The sequence below is a fragment of the Chaetura pelagica genome, unplaced genomic scaffold, assembly GCF_000747805.2.
Source record: "Chaetura pelagica isolate M959 unplaced genomic scaffold, ChaPel_1.0 scaffold3, whole genome shotgun sequence".
In the NCBI taxonomy this organism is placed as follows: domain Eukaryota; kingdom Metazoa; phylum Chordata; class Aves; order Apodiformes; family Apodidae; genus Chaetura; species Chaetura pelagica.
In genome coordinates, this window is record NW_009952974.1 from 8,553,129 (window position 1) to 8,576,418 (window position 23,290).

The 23,290-nt window shown below is 34.6% G+C and overlaps 1 protein-coding gene across 1 annotated transcript in view; it reads right to left on the reverse strand.

Moving 5' to 3' along the window:
- The window catches only part of FAP (fibroblast activation protein, alpha), a 35,737-nt gene extending 13,336 nt beyond the window's left edge, over positions 1-22,401 (reverse strand). Inside the window, exons 1-19 of the mRNA XM_009996094.1 lie at positions 22,397-22,401; positions 22,037-22,121; positions 15,539-15,634; positions 13,952-14,046; positions 13,732-13,806; positions 13,514-13,566; positions 12,347-12,419; positions 10,717-10,837; positions 10,014-10,168; positions 8,858-8,961; positions 8,407-8,542; positions 5,486-5,530; positions 4,755-4,859; positions 4,594-4,664; positions 3,928-3,981; positions 3,471-3,595; positions 2,210-2,257; positions 865-963; positions 64-133 (exon numbers count right to left, since the gene is read on the reverse strand). Coding sequence (XP_009994396.1) covers positions 64-133; positions 865-963; positions 2,210-2,257; positions 3,471-3,595; positions 3,928-3,981; positions 4,594-4,664; positions 4,755-4,859; positions 5,486-5,530; positions 8,407-8,542; positions 8,858-8,961; positions 10,014-10,168; positions 10,717-10,837; positions 12,347-12,419; positions 13,514-13,566; positions 13,732-13,806; positions 13,952-14,046; positions 15,539-15,634; positions 22,037-22,064 — 1,553 coding nt within the window. The 5' untranslated portion in view covers positions 22,065-22,121; positions 22,397-22,401. The remainder of the gene's footprint in view (positions 1-63; positions 134-864; positions 964-2,209; positions 2,258-3,470; positions 3,596-3,927; positions 3,982-4,593; positions 4,665-4,754; positions 4,860-5,485; positions 5,531-8,406; positions 8,543-8,857; positions 8,962-10,013; positions 10,169-10,716; positions 10,838-12,346; positions 12,420-13,513; positions 13,567-13,731; positions 13,807-13,951; positions 14,047-15,538; positions 15,635-22,036; positions 22,122-22,396) is intronic.
- Between the last annotated feature and the right edge of the window lie 889 nt (positions 22,402-23,290).

The window sequence follows — 23,290 nt, forward strand, 5'->3', positions numbered from 1 at the left end:
AAATTATATGAAGTATGCTTTATGACAAAAAAACAACATTCAAAGAAAGGAAGTGGTACATACACCTGAATAAGCAGAGGGTACTTCCTGGATTTATCAAATTGTGGAGGCAGAAGCATTTTGTACCACAAATCTAGAAAAGACATATTAAAATGATATTGTAAATAATAAAAATATTCCTCCAAGCATAACCCAGACTTCGGTGTAATAGTATATGAAAATGAATCAGCACAAATTGCACAATGTATGAACTGTGAATCACAAAACTGTTTATGTTGAGCTGTTGAAGAACAACTTTGGAAATATACAGTGCATACTTTTAATTTAGCTACACATAAAATTATTATTTCACATAATTCTAGGTTCTCAGTTTTTCACATGCCTAAAAAACCACAACTACGAATATAAATGTTGTTAACATTATCAGAAATTATTTTTGGAAACTTTACACTGATTCATTACCATGGAATAATGTTTGTAAGGTCACTTGTGAAAACAACAGTGTATGCAAGTCAATATAATGTGTAACACATGAGCAGCAGTTTACATTTCACGCCTTATTACCACCATACTATGATGCTTAAAAATGATATTTAGTTACTTTAGCGGTAGTATTAAATTATTTAAAAACAAAAAAATGCATTAGGAAGCAGAGATGTATTTCAACTGCTGTTTTACTGGGAAATACCCTAAGGCATAGAGAAATTCGTTGTTGTCAAAGAGGGCAGAACCAGGCCTCTTCTTCCGAATCTTGACAGGCTAACAAGTTTGTTCTACAGAAAGATGATACTTACTAGAACAAAACAAAGGCAAAATATTAAAATGGTAGGAATAAGAAGTATAGTAAAGATGTGTAATTCTTACTTATACCATCCATTTCAAGTTTATTAATTTCTTCTTTTGGCAGTTTGATCTCTTGCAAAGCTAACTGCAATTCCCAATTGTCTTCCAGTACTCTGAGCTCTAAGTAAAAGAAACGCCTGAATTATTATCTAATTTATTGTTAATTGCTCTTAATTAATTGAGATTCCTTTATTTTATACTATTAGAATAGAAAGGAAAACTGTGAAATTTTACAAGCAGAGTAATAAAATCATCTCAGACACTTCCAATTGGGCTTGATCACAGAGCTAAATAACAGAAAGGCACTGGTATTAACTTGCACGAATATTTGTTAGATGTTGCAATTCATTAACAGGAAACACCATGACTAATTTAGCTTAATGATATTGCAGCACTTGTCTTCCTCATGTTTTCATGTCTCCTAGTCAGACAACACTCCTTTAGTAGTGGGTTATCAATGCAAGCTGAACCGTAAGGACTCTGGCATAAGAACTAACAGTGCATTTCCATTGATTCTTGTCGGGAGGAAGGGGAAATGCCACATCACTAAAGTTTTTTACAGGACTGTGATAATTTTTGTAGTATTTCAGGACACAGATCTTTCAGCTGGAGAAGAATTTTTAGAGATAAACAAGGGACAGAGGGAGAAAACTCACTGCAGAGTAATTAGTATTTTCATGGTTAGCAAATTCTTCCAGCATCCGATCAGTGTCCAGATTCCTGCCTGGCCTGATTCCAGACAATTCTCACTAACAGTCTACTTAAAGAATGACAGTTCTGCATGTTTCTTGCTGGAGTTTCCATTTTGTATCAATAATTACACCTCATCTGAATCAGTTATTTGAACTGATCATCTGAAAGAACTTCCACTCTTCCCTGACATCTCCAGTGATGGCTGAAGAGCAAGTCAGTGATCCAAATTCTAATTAATACAGTACAATAGCTCAAACTGCAACCTCTACATAGTACACTCTTGCCTCTTGCATAGGGTAGGGTTGCTTAATGAAAAAACTCAGAACATCTTGTGTTCATCCAAATGTGAAAAGGAATAGTTTGGAAATCACAAAAATGTTTTCTACAGTTGACTTGATATTTGGTAGACAAAGAGTTGCCAATGTTAAATGCATCTATAAAAAAGATGTGTGTAAACAAGAAAAATATCAGGATGCTATAAAGCTGCTGGACTCAGGAATGAAAGTGAAGGCATCAGTGTGTTCACTGATTTTACTAATTAACAGATCTAGAAAGATACTAGATATTTTAGTAACAAACAAGATGAAAGGCTTTTTGATCACCAGCTAAATATCAGAGGATCTGCAGAATGAAAAAACCAGTAACTCAGAAATAAGTAGGATTTTTGCAGTACCTCTGTCACCATGGTTTTCAAAAAGAGTAGAAATGGGAATCCCAGGACCTGTCATTAGAATGATAATAAGGCAGTTTAGTTTGAAGCTGGAATTTAGCGGTGAAGTGTGTATTACATTAACAGTGGTAACTGACTGATAGAAAGAGCTCAAAATTGATACACAATTCTGAATATTCTCTTTTCAATAAACCAAAAGTCAGTGTGGCATGAAACACATAAGGTTCTGTGTGTACATAGACTTGCATACATGGAGGCATTGCTTACCAAACATAATAGAACTTTAAATCTACTAACAAACTTTTCCTCTCTAGAGGTGAGGTCACATCTAGTTAACACCTGAGATGTGATTACATAAGATGAACGCAGAATTAACATGTGAAACATTCTTCTGAGAACATGCCACATCGTATTTGTGAAGGTGAGTGGCTTTCATATGGTGATGACCTTACTAGCTATTTTGTGCAAGAATGATTGAAAGGTGGTATTATTTGCTACATTTGCTTCTCTGCTCAACGGAAAGTCTAAGGAACTACTCAGCTGATAAGTCAGTGCAGCAGAATCAGAAGAACAGTAAACTTTATATGAAATAGGCAAAAGCAATAAAACCTTGGTCAAGTGTTGTTTTTTTAATTTGGTTGGTTGGTGGTGGTGGTTTGTGGTTTGTTTTTTTTTTCAAATTGTGAGTTTACTGTTTTTTGATTACACCAATGGATGAAATTTCAGATCACTGAAATCATCTAACTTCTTTCAACAAGAGCTAAGACTTAATCTAATACATCCGAGTTACAAGTGGTTTCAGAGTTTAGTTATTTAAAATGTTCTCAGGTAGTACATATTCAACATTTTGTGGTTTCAATAACTTAAATTGGGAAACATACTGTAGTAGTTTCTCAAAGCTAACTTGGATCACATGAATTGGAGATCTGTGTACGTTTCTGAATTCCACTCTTGCTGCTGCAAGAAAAAGCATGACTTTGACAAGCCAGTAAAGAATCTGCTTTCTGCCATGAAGAACATTCACAAATTTGTTTTACTTCTGGAAATCCCAAAATTTTTGTTGAGAAAGTAAAAAAAAATGTAGAGTGAAAATATATATTTTCTGAAACATCCTCCCACCATTTTTGGACATGGAAAAGTTTATTTCTGTAAATCTCTCCTTCTTAGTATGAAATTTCTATGATTCATCTAGCTATTTGGGATATCAGTATTATGTATGCTTCTCATAAATTTGAAAGAAAATTTGCTCCCATGCTATACATACCATAACAGATCAAGGCATAATACTTAGAACGTTCACTGAACCTTGCTGTGTAATACTGGCATCTCTCTTTCCTTAAATTGCAAGTAATGCATTGCTTTCTGATAGGATTACTTCCAATACTGATTCTAGGAGAGAAATAAAATAAAGCAATATTGATTTTGCCACAACTAACTTCACATGTGTCTGCCTCATATTCTGTAACATAGGCACCGTATTTTCAGAAAGGCCCAATTTAAAAATAAATGTTTTCCCTTTTTATCAATTTTTTCCCCCGAAGTTCATATTTAAACCTCAGAAGCTATTTTTCATCCATTCTTAGATACAATCAAAGGTCAAGATTTAGTAAAAATAGCTTGTGAAACTACCTGAGGATCTTGAAATTAAATAATTTGTCTGACAATTCTAGACCTATCTTCTATCAACCTAGTATCATTAAGATGATGTTGATAATACTTACTTGTAAATATTCCTTCTTCCTGGATAGCCTTCAAATTCATTGCTTGAATAGAAACTGTAAATTCATGTATGTTAATAAATAATCCATAAAGTGATGACCTATGAACCAGCATCAAGATTAAAAGCTGTCATGTAAGTTAACTTAAGACTTTTTGAGATTTCTGCATGTGATGGAAGTGCAAATTAAGCTTATATACCTTTCATCTTAATATATCTTTGCTCAATCTCTGATTAGATGACCAATAAACCATATAAATAGGAGTCCTATTTTAATTTGCATGAGCTTAGCACTTCAATTATGTAAGTTGCATTGACCTATATAGTAAGATGAATGAGAGACCATAATAAGAGAGATGATTAAAGTAATTGCCAATTGTGTGAGAGTTAATCACATGCTTAACTTGAAGTATTTCTAAGGAAGTCTCTTTGAGATGGGGAATTGAAAATAAGTAGAAAATGAGGGCAATTTGCAAAGAATCTCTCATAAGTAAACCAAGTTTGCAAACTCATGGGGTGCCTTTGCATACAAAGTTGTTACGGATGCATTCAGATACAAAACAAATTACACCCACTTACAATTTGATGAATTAACAAATGGTGCTCTAATGATTAAGGGTTGTTTTTAGTGACAACACTGACAACCTGTTCTTTTCTTTGTGATACTTACATAGCATCATTTGTTACTCTAAAAATGTATATTGCCTCCCATTCTCCACTTGTAATTTGGATTGCATTCTCCTGTGAAGCAAGACGTATCAATTACTGAATATTCTAGAATTATTTCAGGAACTTAGACTAGATCAAGGTAGAACACTTTGCTTGACTTACCACAGAGCTATTGATGTAATGAATATGCTTATAACCGTTTTTGTCACTAAAAATTTTGTAGTATGAACTGCTGTCTGATGTAAAATATGGTGCAGAAACAAAGAACTGAAACAATGGAAGAAAAATGGTAGATGAGACTTAAGTAAGAATGACCAAGCTATTTAGCAGATTATAGTGCACATACTGGAAGCAATGAGACTATTTAGTTCACATGGGACAAAGTCCTTCACACAAGTTCTTACCTGTGATATTCCAGCTCCCAGCCAGTACACATTACAATTTCTAACATGTCATGTCAAATTTATCAAGCTGATAGGATACATACTTCAAGTATCCCATAAATGAAAGCTCTCTACTTTTAAGTGGAATACATTGTTTATATATTCTGAATGACCCTTCTTATTTAAAAATAGGTAGAGTTGATCTTTTAAAAATAAGTTTCTGAATAAAGCTTACGTTCATGAATGGTGCCAGACTGAAAATGCTTCACCGTGGAAATGATTCACCGTGTAAATACAGGTAAGAAAATCCCCAAAAAGGCAAAAAGCAGATAGCCAGATACAATGCCTAACACAACATTAAAAGTCTCAATACTACAGTGCAACAAGTTTAAGCAGCAGTGTCTTATGTCTCAGAATAGTCCTTGTTTCAAAACACTGCTGTAAAGATGCAGAAAGCTCTAACTTTTCATTAAATCAAAGCAGAGAGTAGAGTATGACAAGAAAACCTACTCCGCCTGCCCATCCTGATTGACTCTCTTCTATGTGCTGTTGATTCTGAAAAACAAAAGAAAATGTACAATCTGAAGGAAGTTAAAGAATTAGTTTATAGAAATTCACAATCTTCAAATGAAAAATGTGCAGCCACCAGTAAAATAGAATTTTAGGATACTTACTATGAAGGTTGAGGGGCTTGAAAGTTGTCTGAGGTAAATAATGTTATCTTATTAATGCTATTATTTAAAAATATTTTTTAACAGCCTATCATCAGAGCTAAAAAAATCTAAAGTAATTGTTTTACCTTTATGAAACATTTTCACTGAAAGCAGGAGTTAATAACTACTTAGTATTATGATATTTTCAGTAAAAAAACAAATACAATAATTTCAGGAATAATAGTATTAAAAATCTGTGTTAGATTCTCAGCTGGTTCATTTGACATATTTTATTTCAAAGCTGTGATGTTAATTTGTAACAATGGATAAAGTGACAATGAAAACTTTAAAAACCTTAAAAATACAAGCCAAATATTTCAACTATGTAAAGTATGGAGAAACTAAGGGTCTCCATACTGGGTGCTCAGCTGAGAGATATTAAAGGGTCTGATTTTCAACACTTAAAAAAATCTTATACTGAGCATAAAGGGATTAGTGCCTTCTGTAGCTAAAGGTGCTTTTACATTTTTATTTATATTTGACATATAAAGTTTCTATTGTATTTTCAATACTTAGATTTTAATTGAAGAGTGCAATATCTTACTGGATGGAGGAAGTAATTTAATATTTCATAATTCTGCATTCAGTCAGTGTATTTCTTTCTTTCTCTTGCAAACTTTTTTTTATGCTATTCATTTAAAACAGTATTCCTTTACAATCTGAAATAAATTCAACAAATTTGCTTTCTAAAGAATATTATTTATATTTTTTATCCCAGTTTCACAAACACATGCCTAACTTCTACTCCTGTGAATAGTTCCACTGAAGTTATATTGATTTGCATGGTCTAGTCACATGAGCAAGTCTTAAACAGATGAACATTTTTGATGAATCAACATTTTAGGACTATCTTGTGGTTTATATTTTGTTATTATTTCAAGTACATAAAGCCCAGCACATTTATTGTACATTAGAGTCTTGATTTAATCTGAAATCAACATGAGAACTATTTTTGCCACTGGAAAATGTACAGAGATGTACTTTCTAACGGCAAATAGAGCTAATACAGCACTCCCATCTGTTCACACTCCTTCAATTGGCCATTTGTGCAAACGTTAATGTGATAAAAGCATTGTATCACTGTATAAATATAGAATTATAGAAACGTCAGTAGTGACTCCATAAATAAGGTTTCATAGAGAAATGCAATTAAACAAGGATCATGAACACAGTTTTGCAAGTTGTTAATTGTTCTGGTCTGGTTCCAGCAAAGCAATTAAGCACATGCTTAATTTTAAACACATAAACAGACCTACTGAAATAAATAAAACTGCTTACATGTTTAAAGTTAAGCTTGTCTTAAACTACTTTGGTGCATTATGGCAGAATCCTAGAACCTTTATTTTTTTTTTCCTGTACATTACAATATTTAGCTATTAAAATGTAGGTTACTTGGAGGAGAGATAGGAGATTCAGTGTTAATGTACTTATAAAGTGGAACAATTAGAAAACACATCAAATGCTGCATTAAATACTTATTTTTACTTAATAAATTAACATATTTCTCAGTAGAAAATTACTTCGATGATAATGTTTTTGAAACAGCAGCATCTTAGCTTTCTTTTAAATTTCCAACAATTGTCATATCATAGAGGAATAAAAATTATTTTCAGCTTGGAAAGGCTTGCCAATAAAATCGAAATTTACTATTTATCAGTTATACAGTACACTTTTGTAAGTATTATTGCCTTTTATTCTCCAGTACTCCAATGCTTCAGCCTAATGTGAGTTTTTATGTGTTCTGCATCAGAACCTCTAAAAACACCACTTGCTAACAGCACCAATACTAAAACATAGTAAATGAGACTTCTGTACTAGTGTTGCTGAAATTCATTGTTACCCTTTCCTTCAGGATCTATATCGATTTATCAGTGCCTGCAGCCTTCAGGCTTTACAAGGTCTTTTAAAGTAATATTTGTAATATTTGTATAGGCTTCTGTGCCTAAGATCTGTAACTACCTACAAATAGGTATAGATAGCTAGGCCATCTAAGTTATCCTCCTGCTCAACAGAGCATGTTTTTCCCTCCAAACTGTCTTAATGATAGAATGACATGTTTAAGCAGAATGTAGAGGTACTGAAAAATGGAATTGTGTTTCTGAAAACCTGTCTGCTTTCTCCAACTGTGTGATTTGATTAAGATAGAAGAATTTCTCCCTCCTAAAAACCTGCCTTACTTTTAATCTGTATTTTCTTTCAACTAATTTAACATTATTCATAAAGGATATGATTTAGTCAGACTTAGTATGAAACTTCATATAGTATAATAAGGTTTTGTTTTTAAAATAATAAAGATCCTATTTGATTCCACTTTTAAAGGTGAGGGGCAGGAAGGAACTAAACAGTATTGAAAGCTGCTCAATATATTTTTTTTCTTATTTTTGTTGCTTTGATTGTTGTTTAAGTCTCACTAAAAAAATATTTTTGTGATTTTATTTCTTGTTGGTGCAGTAACATTTTTTCAACCCTCCCTCAGCAGTTAAAATATTGAAGATATATCACTAGTAGCTCAGAGATGAATGTGATCAAACATTGGATAATACAATTATGGCAGGCACACAACCATTTTCTAAAAGAATTCAGGGCAAGATTAAATATACTTCTGCAAGTAAGTCAGAGCAACCTGTGCGTGAGCAGTAGGTGTTAAAATAGCTAGGCAGATGGGGTTAGCAAATATTAATTTCAGCAAACTTAAATTGGTATTTCCAACTTTATTACCTCTGGACAGTCCCAAGTATTTGAATTTTCTTTGAAGTCACAAATAGCTAAAACTGAAAAATTCTGGATTCTCTTTAGCCATTGCACACAGATTCGACTATCTGTTACCCAAGTAAGCCAAGTAAAATAGTGATCACTAAAAAATAAAAGAAAAATAAGAAATAAATGGGGCTTATTAAAGAACAGGAATACAGAAACATTGCTAGAGATTGTATCCTCCCATTATTGCTTTGTCGGCAATAGCAAAGCTTCCACCGTCTTCTGGATTTTTCTCCTTTTTAACAATATATGGACAGATTGAATAAAAATACATTTCTAGTTCATTTCTGATCCATCTAGGAGATGACTATGGCACTCCATTTTTAGAAAACAACTCAGAGATTAAAGCATTTAAAACAAATAGACAAAAACTTTTTTTAAAAGAGAGAAGATATATTTGAGGACACACTACCTGGATGCTATGACTGCAGGAACTGGCACCTCTTTAGGACCAAATACTTCAGGGTTAATAGTGTCTATGATAAACACTTTAACAGTAGGATTTTTAGCCCCAGCCTTCAAAGAAAATATATTAGGTTATTCAAATCATGCTCTGAACAATTCAGATCAAGGAAAATTAAATACTTTTCACAGGAAAGGAGACAGATTACAAAATATATATTCAGTTGCTTAGAATAGGGCAAATGTAGTCTTTTAAGATCTGAGAGTGGCACTACAGCAGTAGCATGTTGCTTAACTTATTTCAACTATATAGAAGAAACCTCCTTTTTTTTTTTTTTTTTCCAGAAAACATGCTTGATGGGAACCAGCCTTCTATTTGCAGTGTGGATCTTTGCAGCATGCACTCCATTTATTTTGGCATAAAACTCCAGGAGTAAATTCACATGATTGCAAGTGCTCTCTGACATCACAGCTCTGAAATAAAATGGTTTAGTTTAAACTGTCATCATGCTTGTTTATTCATGCATACATTATTAGTTTTAAATTCTCCTCCATGTAGGGTCTAAACCATCCAGCTTTACTTCAGAATGTAGCTGAGCTGACAGGTGAGTAACTTCTTAAGATACATGAACATGATCACTTGCAATCATATGAACATGACAAGAGTCAGGAGAGCTCTCTAATATACATGTTAAAGAAATGCCAACCCAAAATCTTCTTGTCTTAGATCTGGCACTTGAAAGCAGTTAAAATCCCTTGAGATCAAAAAGCACTATGAAATGTGCAAATAAACTGAACCTGTCATAGCCTGTATTTGTAAAAATAAAAAATGTCTCATAAATCATTTACGGTAATTAAAAATAACTGCATATCACAATAAGAAAACTGAATTGAAAAAAGAAAGGCTTGATCATGCAAGCACGCCTTTTGCACATGCTTTTTTAACTTACATGAGTAATTCAATTTATTTCACTGATATTATTAAATACCTACATGTTGAATATACCTACACCTTCTTAGAACTCTGAACAAACTCTGTTTTCTTTCATTAATTTAGGCAACAATGCATTTAACCACTGTAATACAATGACTTTTAAGCACAGTTAAGTTTTATCATTGTCATAACTACTTTCTCAACATAAAGTCAAAAGAATGAGAAAACATACCTTTGGGTATGGGATAATTATTTTTCTAGGGTACTGGTCCTCACCAAAATATGAATACTCAATAACTGGTATGTCAGAATCATTGAATTGTACATATGCTAAGTATTTTCCACTTGGAGACCACCACAGTGCATATTTTGTTGCTAGCATTTCCTCTGAGGAAAAAACCAAACACAAAAGTTTATCACTGTAATCTATCTATCTTTGAATCTATTTTAGCATTCTACTCTTAGAAACCTTGACACGTAAGGAGAGCTATACTAAATAAATAGCACCAAACATATTGCAATACAATTCTGAAAGGCCTTAAGAACTGTGAAAGCAGGCACACAGACCCCATTTAACTCACTTGGGTTTTTCATGCATGCATGTGTTTATTTCTTTACATTGCTTGGCACACTGAAGTACCAAATTTTCACCAGAATCAAAACTTCCATGAAAGCTAAATTCCTGGCCACTGCCTGTGCAGCAGAAGGAAACTAAATTTATAAACTGCTATACTTTCAGTAACAAAAGAATCAGGATTTTGATTATGAATACAAAATGCAGTCAACTGTATGTCACATAAAATATGGAAATGAAGTAATGCTTAGGGCTCTAAAAATAATGTATATTCACAGATATTTCAGAATGGATTGTGAGAAACAGGTAATCTAAACAAGACATTTAGCATGCTAGCTGCTTCCCTTCAATATTTACCTACCTTCATAGACCCAATCAGGAATCCCATTAAATATTTCATACGGCTTTCCATCACTAGTGAGTTTAATTGCTGGTTCTCTTGGACTTTGCTTTAAATAAATATTGTTCTGATATACATATACCTAGAGAATGAAATAATTTCTTATGCATATAGGCTCCAATAACAGGGGTTAGATTAAGATCTTCTGCAGTCAATGCTCTTACATTATACCAACAAGAAGACATAATGAATACAAAATGGGAAATATACGCTCCTTGCAAATTCCGCAAAAGTAGGTGCCTCATTAAAGAAATTACACATTACAGGCCAAATTCTGTGTTTAACCAGGTCAGAATAAATACTGAACCACTTCTTTGTTTTTAATCACTTGAGAGGATTCTGTGGCTAGCTTTGGTGAGGAAAATAATGAAAAAACAAACAACAAAACTTGAACGAGACCCTTTTAAAAGACTCTTTAAGAGACCCTCAGACAAATTGTTTTGTTCCTTTTCCTTCTGGTTCCATCAGAAATAGAAGATAAAAAGAAATACATAGCAACTAAAAAGAAAATAACTGAACTTTCCTAAACCAGTCAAAAGGCCAGGTGATGCAAGATGAGACCAAAAAAGGTTTTACTCTGTCTGGACTGGTATGTTCTTTCCCAATAAACTAGTTTTCAAAAGACAGTTCTTGCAAGAAATGCTTGCAGGCCTTAGGTATCTCTAAATTTCAATCAAATGAATGGCCATATGGTTAAGAAAGCAGCATCACAAACACCACTTCTTAGCCTTTCCAAGCTATAACCATTTGTTAGCAACATCAGTGGAACATTTTAACTACTTTCTACGAAATGAAAAAGCAACTCCTAAATCTCTGAGATACAGGGATGACTGTATAAAAACATCACAGACTATTAGTACCAGGAAGACAGGAAACTATCTTCACTGTATTCTGAACTAATACTCTCCTAGAATATGGAAAAAAAAATCTTAATAAATTATCCATTCATACTTAGCCCGCTGCTTGGGTATTTTCTGAAATTCATACGCTTAAATATTTTTTCTTGCAAAATATTTTGTCAATAATGAGTAAGCAGTTAAAAAACCACAAACTCTTGTTGGGTTCATGCTTTAGAACCAAGAATTATAAAAGTCTATAAACTTGTTAATATATGCAATAACTATTATAACTACTGAGAAATGCATACTTTCCTATCAAGTAGCTATTAAAAAAAAAAGAAAATAACATTTTTTTGTAATAAGAATCTGGCAGCCACTTTCTAGAGAAAAAAACTTAGAAAGATTTTAAATACTGCATCTCTAAAGCTCCATAAAGGAAAACACATTGTTTTTCAGGCCATCAAACTATGCTTAATCCTATGTACAATTATGTTGGTCAATTCTTGATAGGAGACCAGCTAGCTAACTGGAAAACATAATATAGCTGAGAATATGGATTCTTCTGTTGAGACACAGACAAGTTAAAATTTAACAAATTAAAAAATTTTTCTTTATAATTCTTACTCACAATGAATGTTAATACACAGAGGCCTGTCAAAAATATGGCCTAACAAAATAATAACCAAAAGCAATTAAATGTCTTCTAGCCACACAAAGCAGTATCATTCTAGCACTTTGTTTTCTTTACTGACCAATTTGTGTCCAACGGGTGACCAGGATATATACTGAATTTTGTGTGGAAGCTGATTTTCTGTTACAAAGCCACTAAAAAAGGAAAGAAGTTGAGATGGCTTTTTTGCGCACAGTGCAAATGGATAATTATACTGTACATTCATAAAAACTTCATGGAGGGCTATGTTTGAACAATGCAAAATTAAGGCAGGCATTGAGACATGCAGTAACATGATGGTGTGCAGCATTGCTGGTAAAGCCTTGCAACTCAACTCTTTTAAAATATGTTCAACAGCTTAGGATGCCAGCCTTATCTCTTTCTAAACACTGCACAAGCATCTACAGTCATTTGCTTCATCTGCAGTTTGCATTACAGTCTCAGAAAGTTATTGGGAAATGTAAACTACGGATAAAGCATGCTGAGGCAAGCATAACAGCAGCTGCTACATTTGTTAAGGATTGTGACCCACATGCAGTACCTCTCTACTCACGTTAGCTTGCAGCAATATTTTCTTGTCACCTTGAACCAACACTTTCCCTGGAATGGAGCAGCTCAGTGCAGCCCTTTTTGTTCAGAACTAAGAGTCAAGCTGCTACATGTGGCATAAAAAGGTGATTGGGAAGACCAACTGCCTCCTTTAAAGGAGGCAATCTTTCCACTTGGGTGGAAAGAGGAGTGGTCTGAAGAAAATTGTGGGAAAGAGACCAAATGCCATGGGAAAAGCTGTAATTTTTTGAGCAACCCAAAATGAGCTGGTACAAGATCACTTGAGCACTAACGGACATGAGAATTTTAGGAAAGCAAAGGATTAGATCAAACAAAAAAAAGCATGAATTAGACAACAGAAGGGTGTGGAGACATCAGGTGTGAGACTGAAGTGGACTCAAGCAGCCAAGATAGGGTGGGAGAAAATTACGCAAGGAAGAAAAAACACATGAGAATCTTGAGCAGTGAAAGTTTTAGGGCATGAAATACAAAACAATTGAGATACCTAGATGAATAGATGAAAGGACTGTATGATTTTGTTACAGGCCATTTTTTTCAAGCAAACAAGTAACCTGACAGATTCAGGCAAAAGCAAATCAGGGTGGTAGTCACATTACTACAGTTTTTTTGTGGAAATGCTTACAAGCACATCGCTACACACTATTCACGATAGCTCTCTGTAAGAAATCTCAGGCCTTACCCATATATGAGATCATAAATGTGGTACGAGGCTGTGTAAGAATATCTCCACAGCTGCAAAAATTAAGAAAATAGTATTATTAATTTGGAAAAAGATAACATAATTAAAATAATCAGCTGCCCCTTTATCAAGAAAACACGGAGAAACATGGCAACCAGAATCCACAAAATACTAAACAAAACCAAACATTCGATTAAGTGACACATTAAAATAATTACCTTCGAATAATTGCTTTCCAGGGCTATGAAATATTTGTCTGATGACAACACATAATTTGAAGCATTAACTTGTTTCTGAAAGATTAAGATGTAGATTAGATTGTAGTAAAAAAAGTAAACAAAGATTTAATGTGTCAGATTTTAATCCACTCACTTTTAAACTGGTACTTGAAACACAACTGCATTTTGCTGCATTATTATTGATTGAAAAGGTACATACCATTGTGTTGTTAGTCATGATGGTAGTTGGGTAGTTCATTTCAACGTTGTAAAGAATAATATCATCTTCTGCAGACTGATGAAGATATTCATTATCTTTATAAACAAGATAAAAGGGCTGTTACCTTAGGCACAGAAGATACTACAGAACAAATAAGTTTACCAAAGTATTCATACTCCTGTCAGTGAAGTTTTGAGCAAGTATCTTTTGGCATCTACATAAAAAAATGTTTTCCTTTCCATGATGCCAAGCTACAGTTATCAACAAATGGTCTTCAGGATTCTTGAGAATATTCTTAAGATTACAGACTGCACACAGAATCAGATAGTTAACTTTTTAAATGTCAGATTAATTTCTCAGTAATGTGTAATCGAGAATACCAGGGACAGATACACCAGAAGGTCAGTATCACAACATCAATGTTTTAAAGAAAACACTTGAGATATTTGCTTATCATTTCACCAGAAGATTCTCATTTGTACAAATTCTGCAGATAACAGCAGTACCACATAACAGACACTACATCAATGATACTGCTCTTACTTAATAGGTCATAAAAAGGAAGGGTGGGTATCCTTCAATGAGGACAGAATTCAACCCTATCTGTGCACAAGATCTAAGCCACAGTTTGGTAAAGAATGAAGATCAGAATTATAGGAGAAGAAGAATGTTAGGTTTTGGTGACACATACCTCAGACAGAAATGATGAACTAATTTTTAAATTGTACAAGTGTTGTCAACATACATCAAAGTGTTAATTGTTAATTGTTAAAACGTGAACTGCTACTAGCAATGGCTTCAGTCCAACTCTAAAACTGTGGGTTAAAGCTGACTTGGTAAGACCCCATGTCAACAGTATTGGTTTTTGCCTCTAATCAGACAGATAGGAGTGGTAGCAGTGTGTGTACTAGAATGTAATCCAACTACCTCAATATTTTGGTGCTTCTGTGATTCAATAACAAAACTGCTACTTCAGCCACACACAGATGCATATATCAGCAGCAATTAACTTCACGTCTTTATCTTCTACCTTAAGGAACTTGCTTAGAATCTCAGCCTTGTTTTCTATGCAACGTATTAGAACTCAGGAATTTCAGCAGTGTCAGCATTTCCTTAAATGAGGTAAGACCAGTTGGGCTCATTGCAGAGCTAGGTACTACTGAAAACAAAGAAAAGTGGGGCCTGTAAAGCAGGCTACCTCAATTTTTACAAATGGTAAATGAAAAAGTTCTGTGCCAAACACAAAAAAAGAGATTGCTTAAGAAATGAGTGAAACATTGTCATATTTCTTTCACTTGTGGCAATCAATATGACAGTAAAAGAAATAAATAACTGAAGGCCTCTGTAAAATTATAGTTTCTACTTGATGGAATGTGTTATTGAAATATCAAATACCTGGAATTTCTAGATTGACTGACAGAAGAGTAAATTTAAACTCTAAGTTTTGACTAGTAGATTGTTTAATTTCATAATTAGCATTCATTCACAGTAAAGCTGGAAGAAAAATACTTTTCTGAGTCTGTGTAAGCCAGTCTGGAAATACATATTAGAAAGGCCTATGTATGTCTGAGAAAAGGTTTTCCTTACCTGACACCCAATATGGAAAAAATGTTTTATATTGGAAGTTTCCATTCAAATAATCCTCAAGTGTAAGAGGTCTGGGACTATCATCCGTATTAACAACTAAGAATAAGACAAAAGGTTTCTGTCAATGCATTGCTGTGAAGTGGGGAGGAAAAAAAAAAAAAAGAAAAAAAAAGAAAAAAAAAAAGGAAGTAATTACAAGTCCAATATTTCCTTTTTTTCCCCTATATTTAGGGGAACAGTGAGGATAGCATGACCCTGAACATATGAAGAGAGTAGAAATGAAAAGTTGTCTGTTACTATTCTGAAAGGGTCCTTCAGCCTCTGAAGAACTCAACTTCAGGAATGCAAAATTAGAAACTAGACAAACTAATTTATTGCACCCAGTCATGTATTCACTCAGATATATTTACTTGTAGAACCTGTGAATAATTTTAAATACAAAAGACAAATCAAATTGGTTTTTTAAAGCATAGATTTCATGAACTTGTGCGGTATGTAGAGGCAACTATTTTAATAGGGACCCGCACATATCCAGCAGAAAGTCAAACAATAGGGTGTGTATACAAACCCTGACTGACAAATTTTATAAATGCTTCATCAGCCCGTGTCAGAAGATGGATAGAAGACTTGCAGAAGAATCACCAGCCACATCTATTTCTTGGTAGCCACAAGAAAAAATGAAGGTATGCAGGTAAAAAAAATGCTGCAAATTAATGACTGAGTGAACCCAAACTTGAGCTGTTTATTTTATGCTGCAAAAGAAAACTGGCAATGATTCTGGACAAAAGAAAAGTACTCTGATATTTGCTTTATAAGCAGATCAGATAGCTGCTTAAAAATAATGCATAAAATTGTGGCTGGCTTTGTGGTTCTTGTCTGACTATATTTTTCCCAAAGCTAAGACCTTAAGCTAAGACAGATTTTCCATACAAAATTTAAGGACCATCAACTGGATGAGTGAGGGTAATGCTGAAAATATGGCTTGTTAAGTACATGGAAATGAAAAATTCCATTATAGAAATGTAATAAAAAGCCAAAAAGAAAAAATATGCAGTTCACAAGAGAAAGAGTACTCAAAATCTTTAGTCCTCGTAAGACACAGGAACATTTCAAATAAAGGCCAGTTTTCAAAGTTCAGTACCATAATAATGCCAGCTTTCGAGTCTTGGCATTCAGGATTCTGTACTTTTCTCCTTTAAAATCCAGGGGACTTTTGCCATGGATTTCAGAGGTAACAGGGAAGTCACTCTGCAGCCTGGCAGATCTCTGCCACTTCCCCTGTTTTTTCCTTCAGAGGTCTAATATGACAGCCAGATAATCAAAATGACTCATTGCCCTCAGGTTTCATATCATGCTCCATCACTTCCTCATTACAGCTGCCCTCTCTGTTAGGATCACACTGACTTCCTAGGAAATGTTTCTTCATATTCTCTCCTACGGTACTTTGTAATGATAATACATTTTTTCTTCTGCTAAGTGACTATTACTTACTGTACAATACACATGTCAGGTTAACTTTTGACACTAGCCTTGTCTGCACCAATGCAGAAGAAAGCTGTCAAGAGAAATAAAACTGAATGCCAATCCAGAGACAAAAACCTACCAGTATAAACTCTGAACTAGCAATATGTCCAGAAAATATCCCAAGAAGTTCAATAAGTTAAATCCTCTTGCTAGTACCATGACTGTATATTAGAGATCCTTGATACATTAGTGATAAGTAGAGAAGACAGCAATCTCTTAAGAAAATGCACAGAAAATCATTCCACAGAAGAATCCACTTCTATTCATATTGAGTGATGACTACTTATCAATAACTTTCAGTTTCAATTCTCTAAGTGAGAATGCCTATTAGCAAAAGAAATCCACTATTTAGAGCTATTTCCATGGTTGTGTGTATAGCAGGCTTAAATTTGCAGTCCTGATTGATACCTTAATCTGGTAAAATTACCTGTTTCTCAGTTTAACAGGATTTTTTACTAAAAAGACAAGCAATATAAAAGATGTCTCATCTCTAGTTTAATTTTCACAGCTCTATTTTAAATCTTTACTCTGTTAGCCATCTCACCCTTACATAATATTCTGTGCTAATTTATTATGACTGCTAATGATTTTCAGAATGTGTCCACTCTTACCTGAATTTCTACCAGTGGAGTCCAAGAAGTCTGAACACAACTATTTCTTACTTGATTACTTATAATTTTGAACACTTGTTTCTACGCAACAGAAGAAATACTTACATGCTTTAAATAAAAGCATAATCTTTAATTGTTTCCTATAATTGTTGCAGATTCTTTCTTCTGTAACTACAGACTAGTTCAATAATTGTATTAAAAATCTCTGCTCACAGAACAGACCCTAACATGAAAAGTACTTCACATGTCTGTAGCACTATATAGACATTGATTTAATGGATGGCTGTTGGTAGGCTTAGTGAGTTCATTTGTCGTTTTTCGTTTCTCTATGAAATAACAAAAATGAAAAAAAGATACCCAGAGACAGAAAGCAGACTCGACCACAGAAATGAAAGCATACCAAATTTCAGCTTTGCTCTTTGCCCTTCACCCCTCCACTGTCTCAGTTTCAATCTTTTGTGATCCATTTGCATTAATTTACAGGGTGCAGTTCTGTATTTGTATGTGCACTTAACTGGTCACTTTGCTTCACACTGTAACTTGCTTCATCTGTTCCATGATCATAATTACTCACTCATGCATTTGAGTACATTAATAATTTTGGTGGTAAAAGTCTGTAAGCATCTATTGTCACTGGCCTTACGCAGATACCTTCTTGACTGTTCAGTTAATTGTTGTGAGACAGCTTACTAAAACACAGAAAGCAGAACTTTCAATTATATTAAACTCAGATTAACTTTATGCATACCAATCCATCACTGTGAAATTCTGTTTGTATTATGATAGTTATTCCCTTCCAAAGATTGGATAGGGGTGGAACAACACAACCCTTGCTTTAGATTTCAAAGCCCTGCTGGCTTATTCCACACAATGGTCTAATGTGGATCCATATAAATTGTGTCTACTCCTGCCAAATAAACAAAGCATATGTAACTGCTTGAAAGAGTCCAGTGCAGAGCCACAAAGATGATTAAGGGAGTGGAACATCTCCCTTATGAGGAAAGGCTGAGGGAGCGGGGTCTCTTCAGCTTGGAGAAAAGGAGACTGAGGGGTAACCTCATTATAAAGGGTGAGTGTCAGGAAGATGGAGTTAAGCTTTTTTCAGTGATGACCAGTGATATGACAAGGGGCAATGGATGCAAACTGGAACATAGGAGGTTCAATGTGAATATCAGAAAAAACTTCTTTACTGTGAGAGTGACAGAGCACTGGAACAGGCTGCCCAGAAAGACTGTGGAGTCTCCTTCACTGAAGACATTCAAAATCTGCCTGGACTCATTCCTGTGTGATGTACTCTAGGTGACCCTGCTCTGGCAGGGGGGTTGGACTAGATGTTCCAACTCCTAGGATTCTGTGATTCTGTAATAATCAGAAAGCATTCTGATTTATGTATTTGTTATTTTTATATATCTGGATGTATACATGTACTGTATATGTATCTATATGTATTTACTATATACATTATTTTATATGTCTTTAATTTAGCATCCACTGCTACACAGCAAATAGGTGACTTGCCAAAAAAAGGCTGGTTACCGTCATAGGACAGCTAGCTTGCTGATGGCATTATACTTGGCTTCTGGATTAGAATATCCACTCTCATCTCTCTGGGCTGATGCTGAAGAGCTGAAGCACAAGTTCCTTCAACATGGGCAGGAAGACAGTCTTCCACTTGAGGAAACCACAGCTCAAGTTTCAAGACTCCTGATCCTGCTCCAGAACTTCTGGTCATACTCAGTTCCGTATCAGCTGAATCTGCTTCTCCATGCCTGTGTTACATTCAGCCATGTTTTGGTGAGGTATGCCACTGCTCTCTCAGTTAAGTGTACTTCAAGAACACCCTTTGGAGTTCTAATGAGAAATGAAGTCTGAACAAGTTATGTTCCACAGCATGGTGATCCAGTTCTAAGCAATACATGCAGTTAGTTGCAACTCTGCCTGTGGTTCTGCTATTGCTTTTCAACTGCAGACTGGTATTTTCTTTCTTGTTTATGCTGCAGAAGAACAGGACTAGGCACACCAGTGCACAGGTGAAAATAAACTTTCTGAACTGTTTAGAGTTGGGTTATCATATCTGGGTTATCACAGTAAGGTAAATCACACAGCACATTCCTAACTCGAATGTCAAAACCTCTCACAGATTTCCTAGGCATAGATGTCATTCACTATAGTGACACTGCCCACCTTACTCTTCTCAGGCCCACAGAAATTGTGTAGTAACTGCAACTAAGTATTTCCCTCTTACTATTGTCTCCAAACAGAAAAAGGTTTACCAGTGTAACTTCTGAGAATTGTTTATGTTTATATGCTTCAATGTGAAAACCAAAACCAGCTATCACATTTTGAGAAGTTTAAAGAACATGAAATTACTAGAAACTTAGCAGACAAATCCAGAAATAATTCTTCCAGTTCCAGAATTACAGATGACATTTCTCTTTGCTAATTTCTTAAGCAGAAATTTAGTCAGTCTGTGTCTATAAATTGCTCATATACAATTAATTGTCTTTCTAGATTGCCAAATCCTTCCAGTTAAGTAACTGTAAAAGTGGAATGTGCAAATAACATTCCATCTCTGTAGCTGTTTCCTGTCTTTGACTTGCAGAATTTGTGACTGCAAAATTTATTTATATTTCTTCCTTTTACAACTGTTCAGTAGATTACTATGAATTCAAAAAAGTTTAGGCATTTAAATAGATAACTGCAGCACCTGCAATTACATCCGAGAATAAGAGGCCATAATCAGACTTGTTCAACATAATGTTCAACATAATGGTGTATTCCACAATTGTCTAAAATGTTCCTTCCAAAGCATTCGGTAAAGTAAGATAAATTCTTTATCATCCTACTGGATCTAAATGTCATATCTGACATGACTGATTACAAAGTGCTAACCATAGAGACAAAAAGAGTTCTTTGTAATGGTTCAGGTACTGAAGAGGCTCAGACTAAGACCAGTGAGCTGGTGTGTGATAATTTCCAGAGCGAAAAATACATTAACTTCCTCCTACAGTACCTTCCATAATCTTTAGTAATTTCTTCAGGCTGTCAAACCAATCCTCGGGCGTCAGTCTCTTTTTTTCCCTCACTGCTCTTTTTTACTTAAATCTCAAAAATATTCATTAACATGCAGACATGGCATGAGTAAGTTGACTTGATACCACACATAAATCTACTAATGAAAGCTCAGATTTGACCATCTTTAAGCTCACCAAAAGATCTGGCACCCCATCATCGACAGTAGAAGTCAAACCTATCGCTCTGAGGTGGTATCTCTTCCCAGGGCTGCCTCCCACCTTAATAGAATCTATCCACATATTCACAGAATCAACCATAACTGCTTCAGAAATCTCCAACCTGTCTCTCAACAAAACAACCCATGATACCCATACTCCACAGAAAAAGCACGTAGGAAAGAGATTTCACCATTTACAAAACCTGCATACTAAAGGACTTAAGTTTCACAAGACTTAAGCAGGTAACTGATTTTATAAAATGTAGTTGTAAATGCAAAACGGGTTTCTTCATCTCAGTCACCCTGCCAACACATGAACAAAGAATAATAATAGAAAAAAAAAATCCTTTTAAATAGATACTGTTATGAGAATATATGCTTTTTATTACTATTTTAATTATTTTGGAGACATTCAATTAATCTGCTCTAATGAAAGGGCCATGTAAATACTTATATTTCCCTTACTACATCTCTCATGGAAAAAAAATGCCATAAAGTCAGTGCCACTCAGGCTCTAAATTTCAAACCATACTCACTTCAAACTTTACAGAAAACTCAGCCGTCCATACTGAGTTGATTTACCTACAGCTGGTGTAGTAACACTACAGCAACTCACACATCTCTATTTTATACAATGCCGACTTTAATTTTCAAAAGCAAACTTATATATGTTCACAAAAAATTCATCATACCCTACCTAAACCAAAACATTTAACTTGTAATTGGATAGATAATTTCTGTAATTATCACACAACCATTTAAAAACAAACACAAGTTCACTGAGCAAAAGGAAATGACTAACAGTTTTTTAGCAACCCCTAACACTAAAAAATAACATGAGAAGATCCAGGAATTACTTTTGCAACTCTGTCTAAGAACATTATATATCATGCACAATAAAGTTAATTCAGTTGCTTTTCACTTCAAGGAGCTCATTGTTTCAACATTTGCTGGCATTTCAATCCTACCTTCAGGATATTTCAGCTGTCAGTACATTTCTGTAAAGTGATAAAGCCATAACAATTCTGACAGGACAAACCTAAAGATGATTTGACAAACTTTTGTCAACTTTAGAAGCCATAGTAACTAAAGATACTGTGTTTTCACTACATTAGATTACAAATGCCTTACCTCTTGATGGAAGCAGTATAATACACATAAGAATTAAGGAAAGTAAAAGGCATATAATCACACCAAATATTATTTTTAGCCGGGTCTGCAGGACAGAAAAAAACAATAATTACATTTCTAATAACGCCTGAAGCACACTTCTATGGTTTGTAAATAATTAAATCCTCCCACTCTCTCTAGCTCCTGTAATCCATCCAAGCAACAAGCAAAAATGTCCCTGCAGTACATTTTAAAAGACTCCCCTTTCCTTTTTCTTTAGAACAAATACTTTCACATCGGAGCCTGGCTTTGTGCAATAGCTGAGAGTTTAAAACAACAGATGTAAATGTTACCAAAAGCTGAATCCAACAGCAAACAGACCTTCATTTTCCTGCTGTATTCTAAAAGAACAAAAATTCTCTCTTCTGGGTGTTGGTCAGTGGATCTAGAAGAGGAGTTTCAAAAGGCAGTCTCTGTTTTCACAGTTGGACGCCAAATCTCTGGCACTTTTTTCTTCCCCTACATACTTTTGAAAACTCTGCCAAATTTCAAAGGGTTTCCACAAAATTAGAAACAGGCTTTTGGGGAAGTTCTTGAACTAGAACTGGTCAGTGGGTGGCTAGAGGAGTGGTGACTATATACTTCCCATATATGTGAGTTGCAACCAACATCTGCTTACCCTAACTTACGGGTTTTATGACTCAACAGTTATTTGATACGTACTGTTTTTCTCTGAAAAGTATCTACTGTGGATTTTGGCAATCCTTACATTCTCAGGACAGAGTCACGACCTGATCTCTATTTTTTACAGATAAATTAAAAGAAAATCCAAAAGCTTTACTGTTTATATATATTAATGTATGTTTACTTTCTGAAATAATAAATGATGGTGTAAGAATGCAAAGCAAAAAGCAGAAACAGATTTCGTTTAATGTCTTCCACATGTGAGGAAAATTAGTTTTTTTCTCAGAAAACTATGAACTTCTATAGGCTGTGCAACAGCGGTTAGAGAAGTAAGTAACTACTGGCCCAGCACAAACTCTGAAATAGTGCTTAAGTCACCAATTGCACTTACTTTACTTAGCATGCTGAAATGAGGTCAACTGAAACCCAGGAAAACTCGAGACCGCAGCGCCGCGTTATGTAAGAGACCCCTCAGCAGAGGGAAGAAAAACTCGAAAGGGAAGTAAAAATATGCCATGACCATCAGGCTGACTATCCAAAGAGTTTCACTGCTGTTGTGCCTCAGAGCCGCTCTCGCAGCGCCGGGACAGG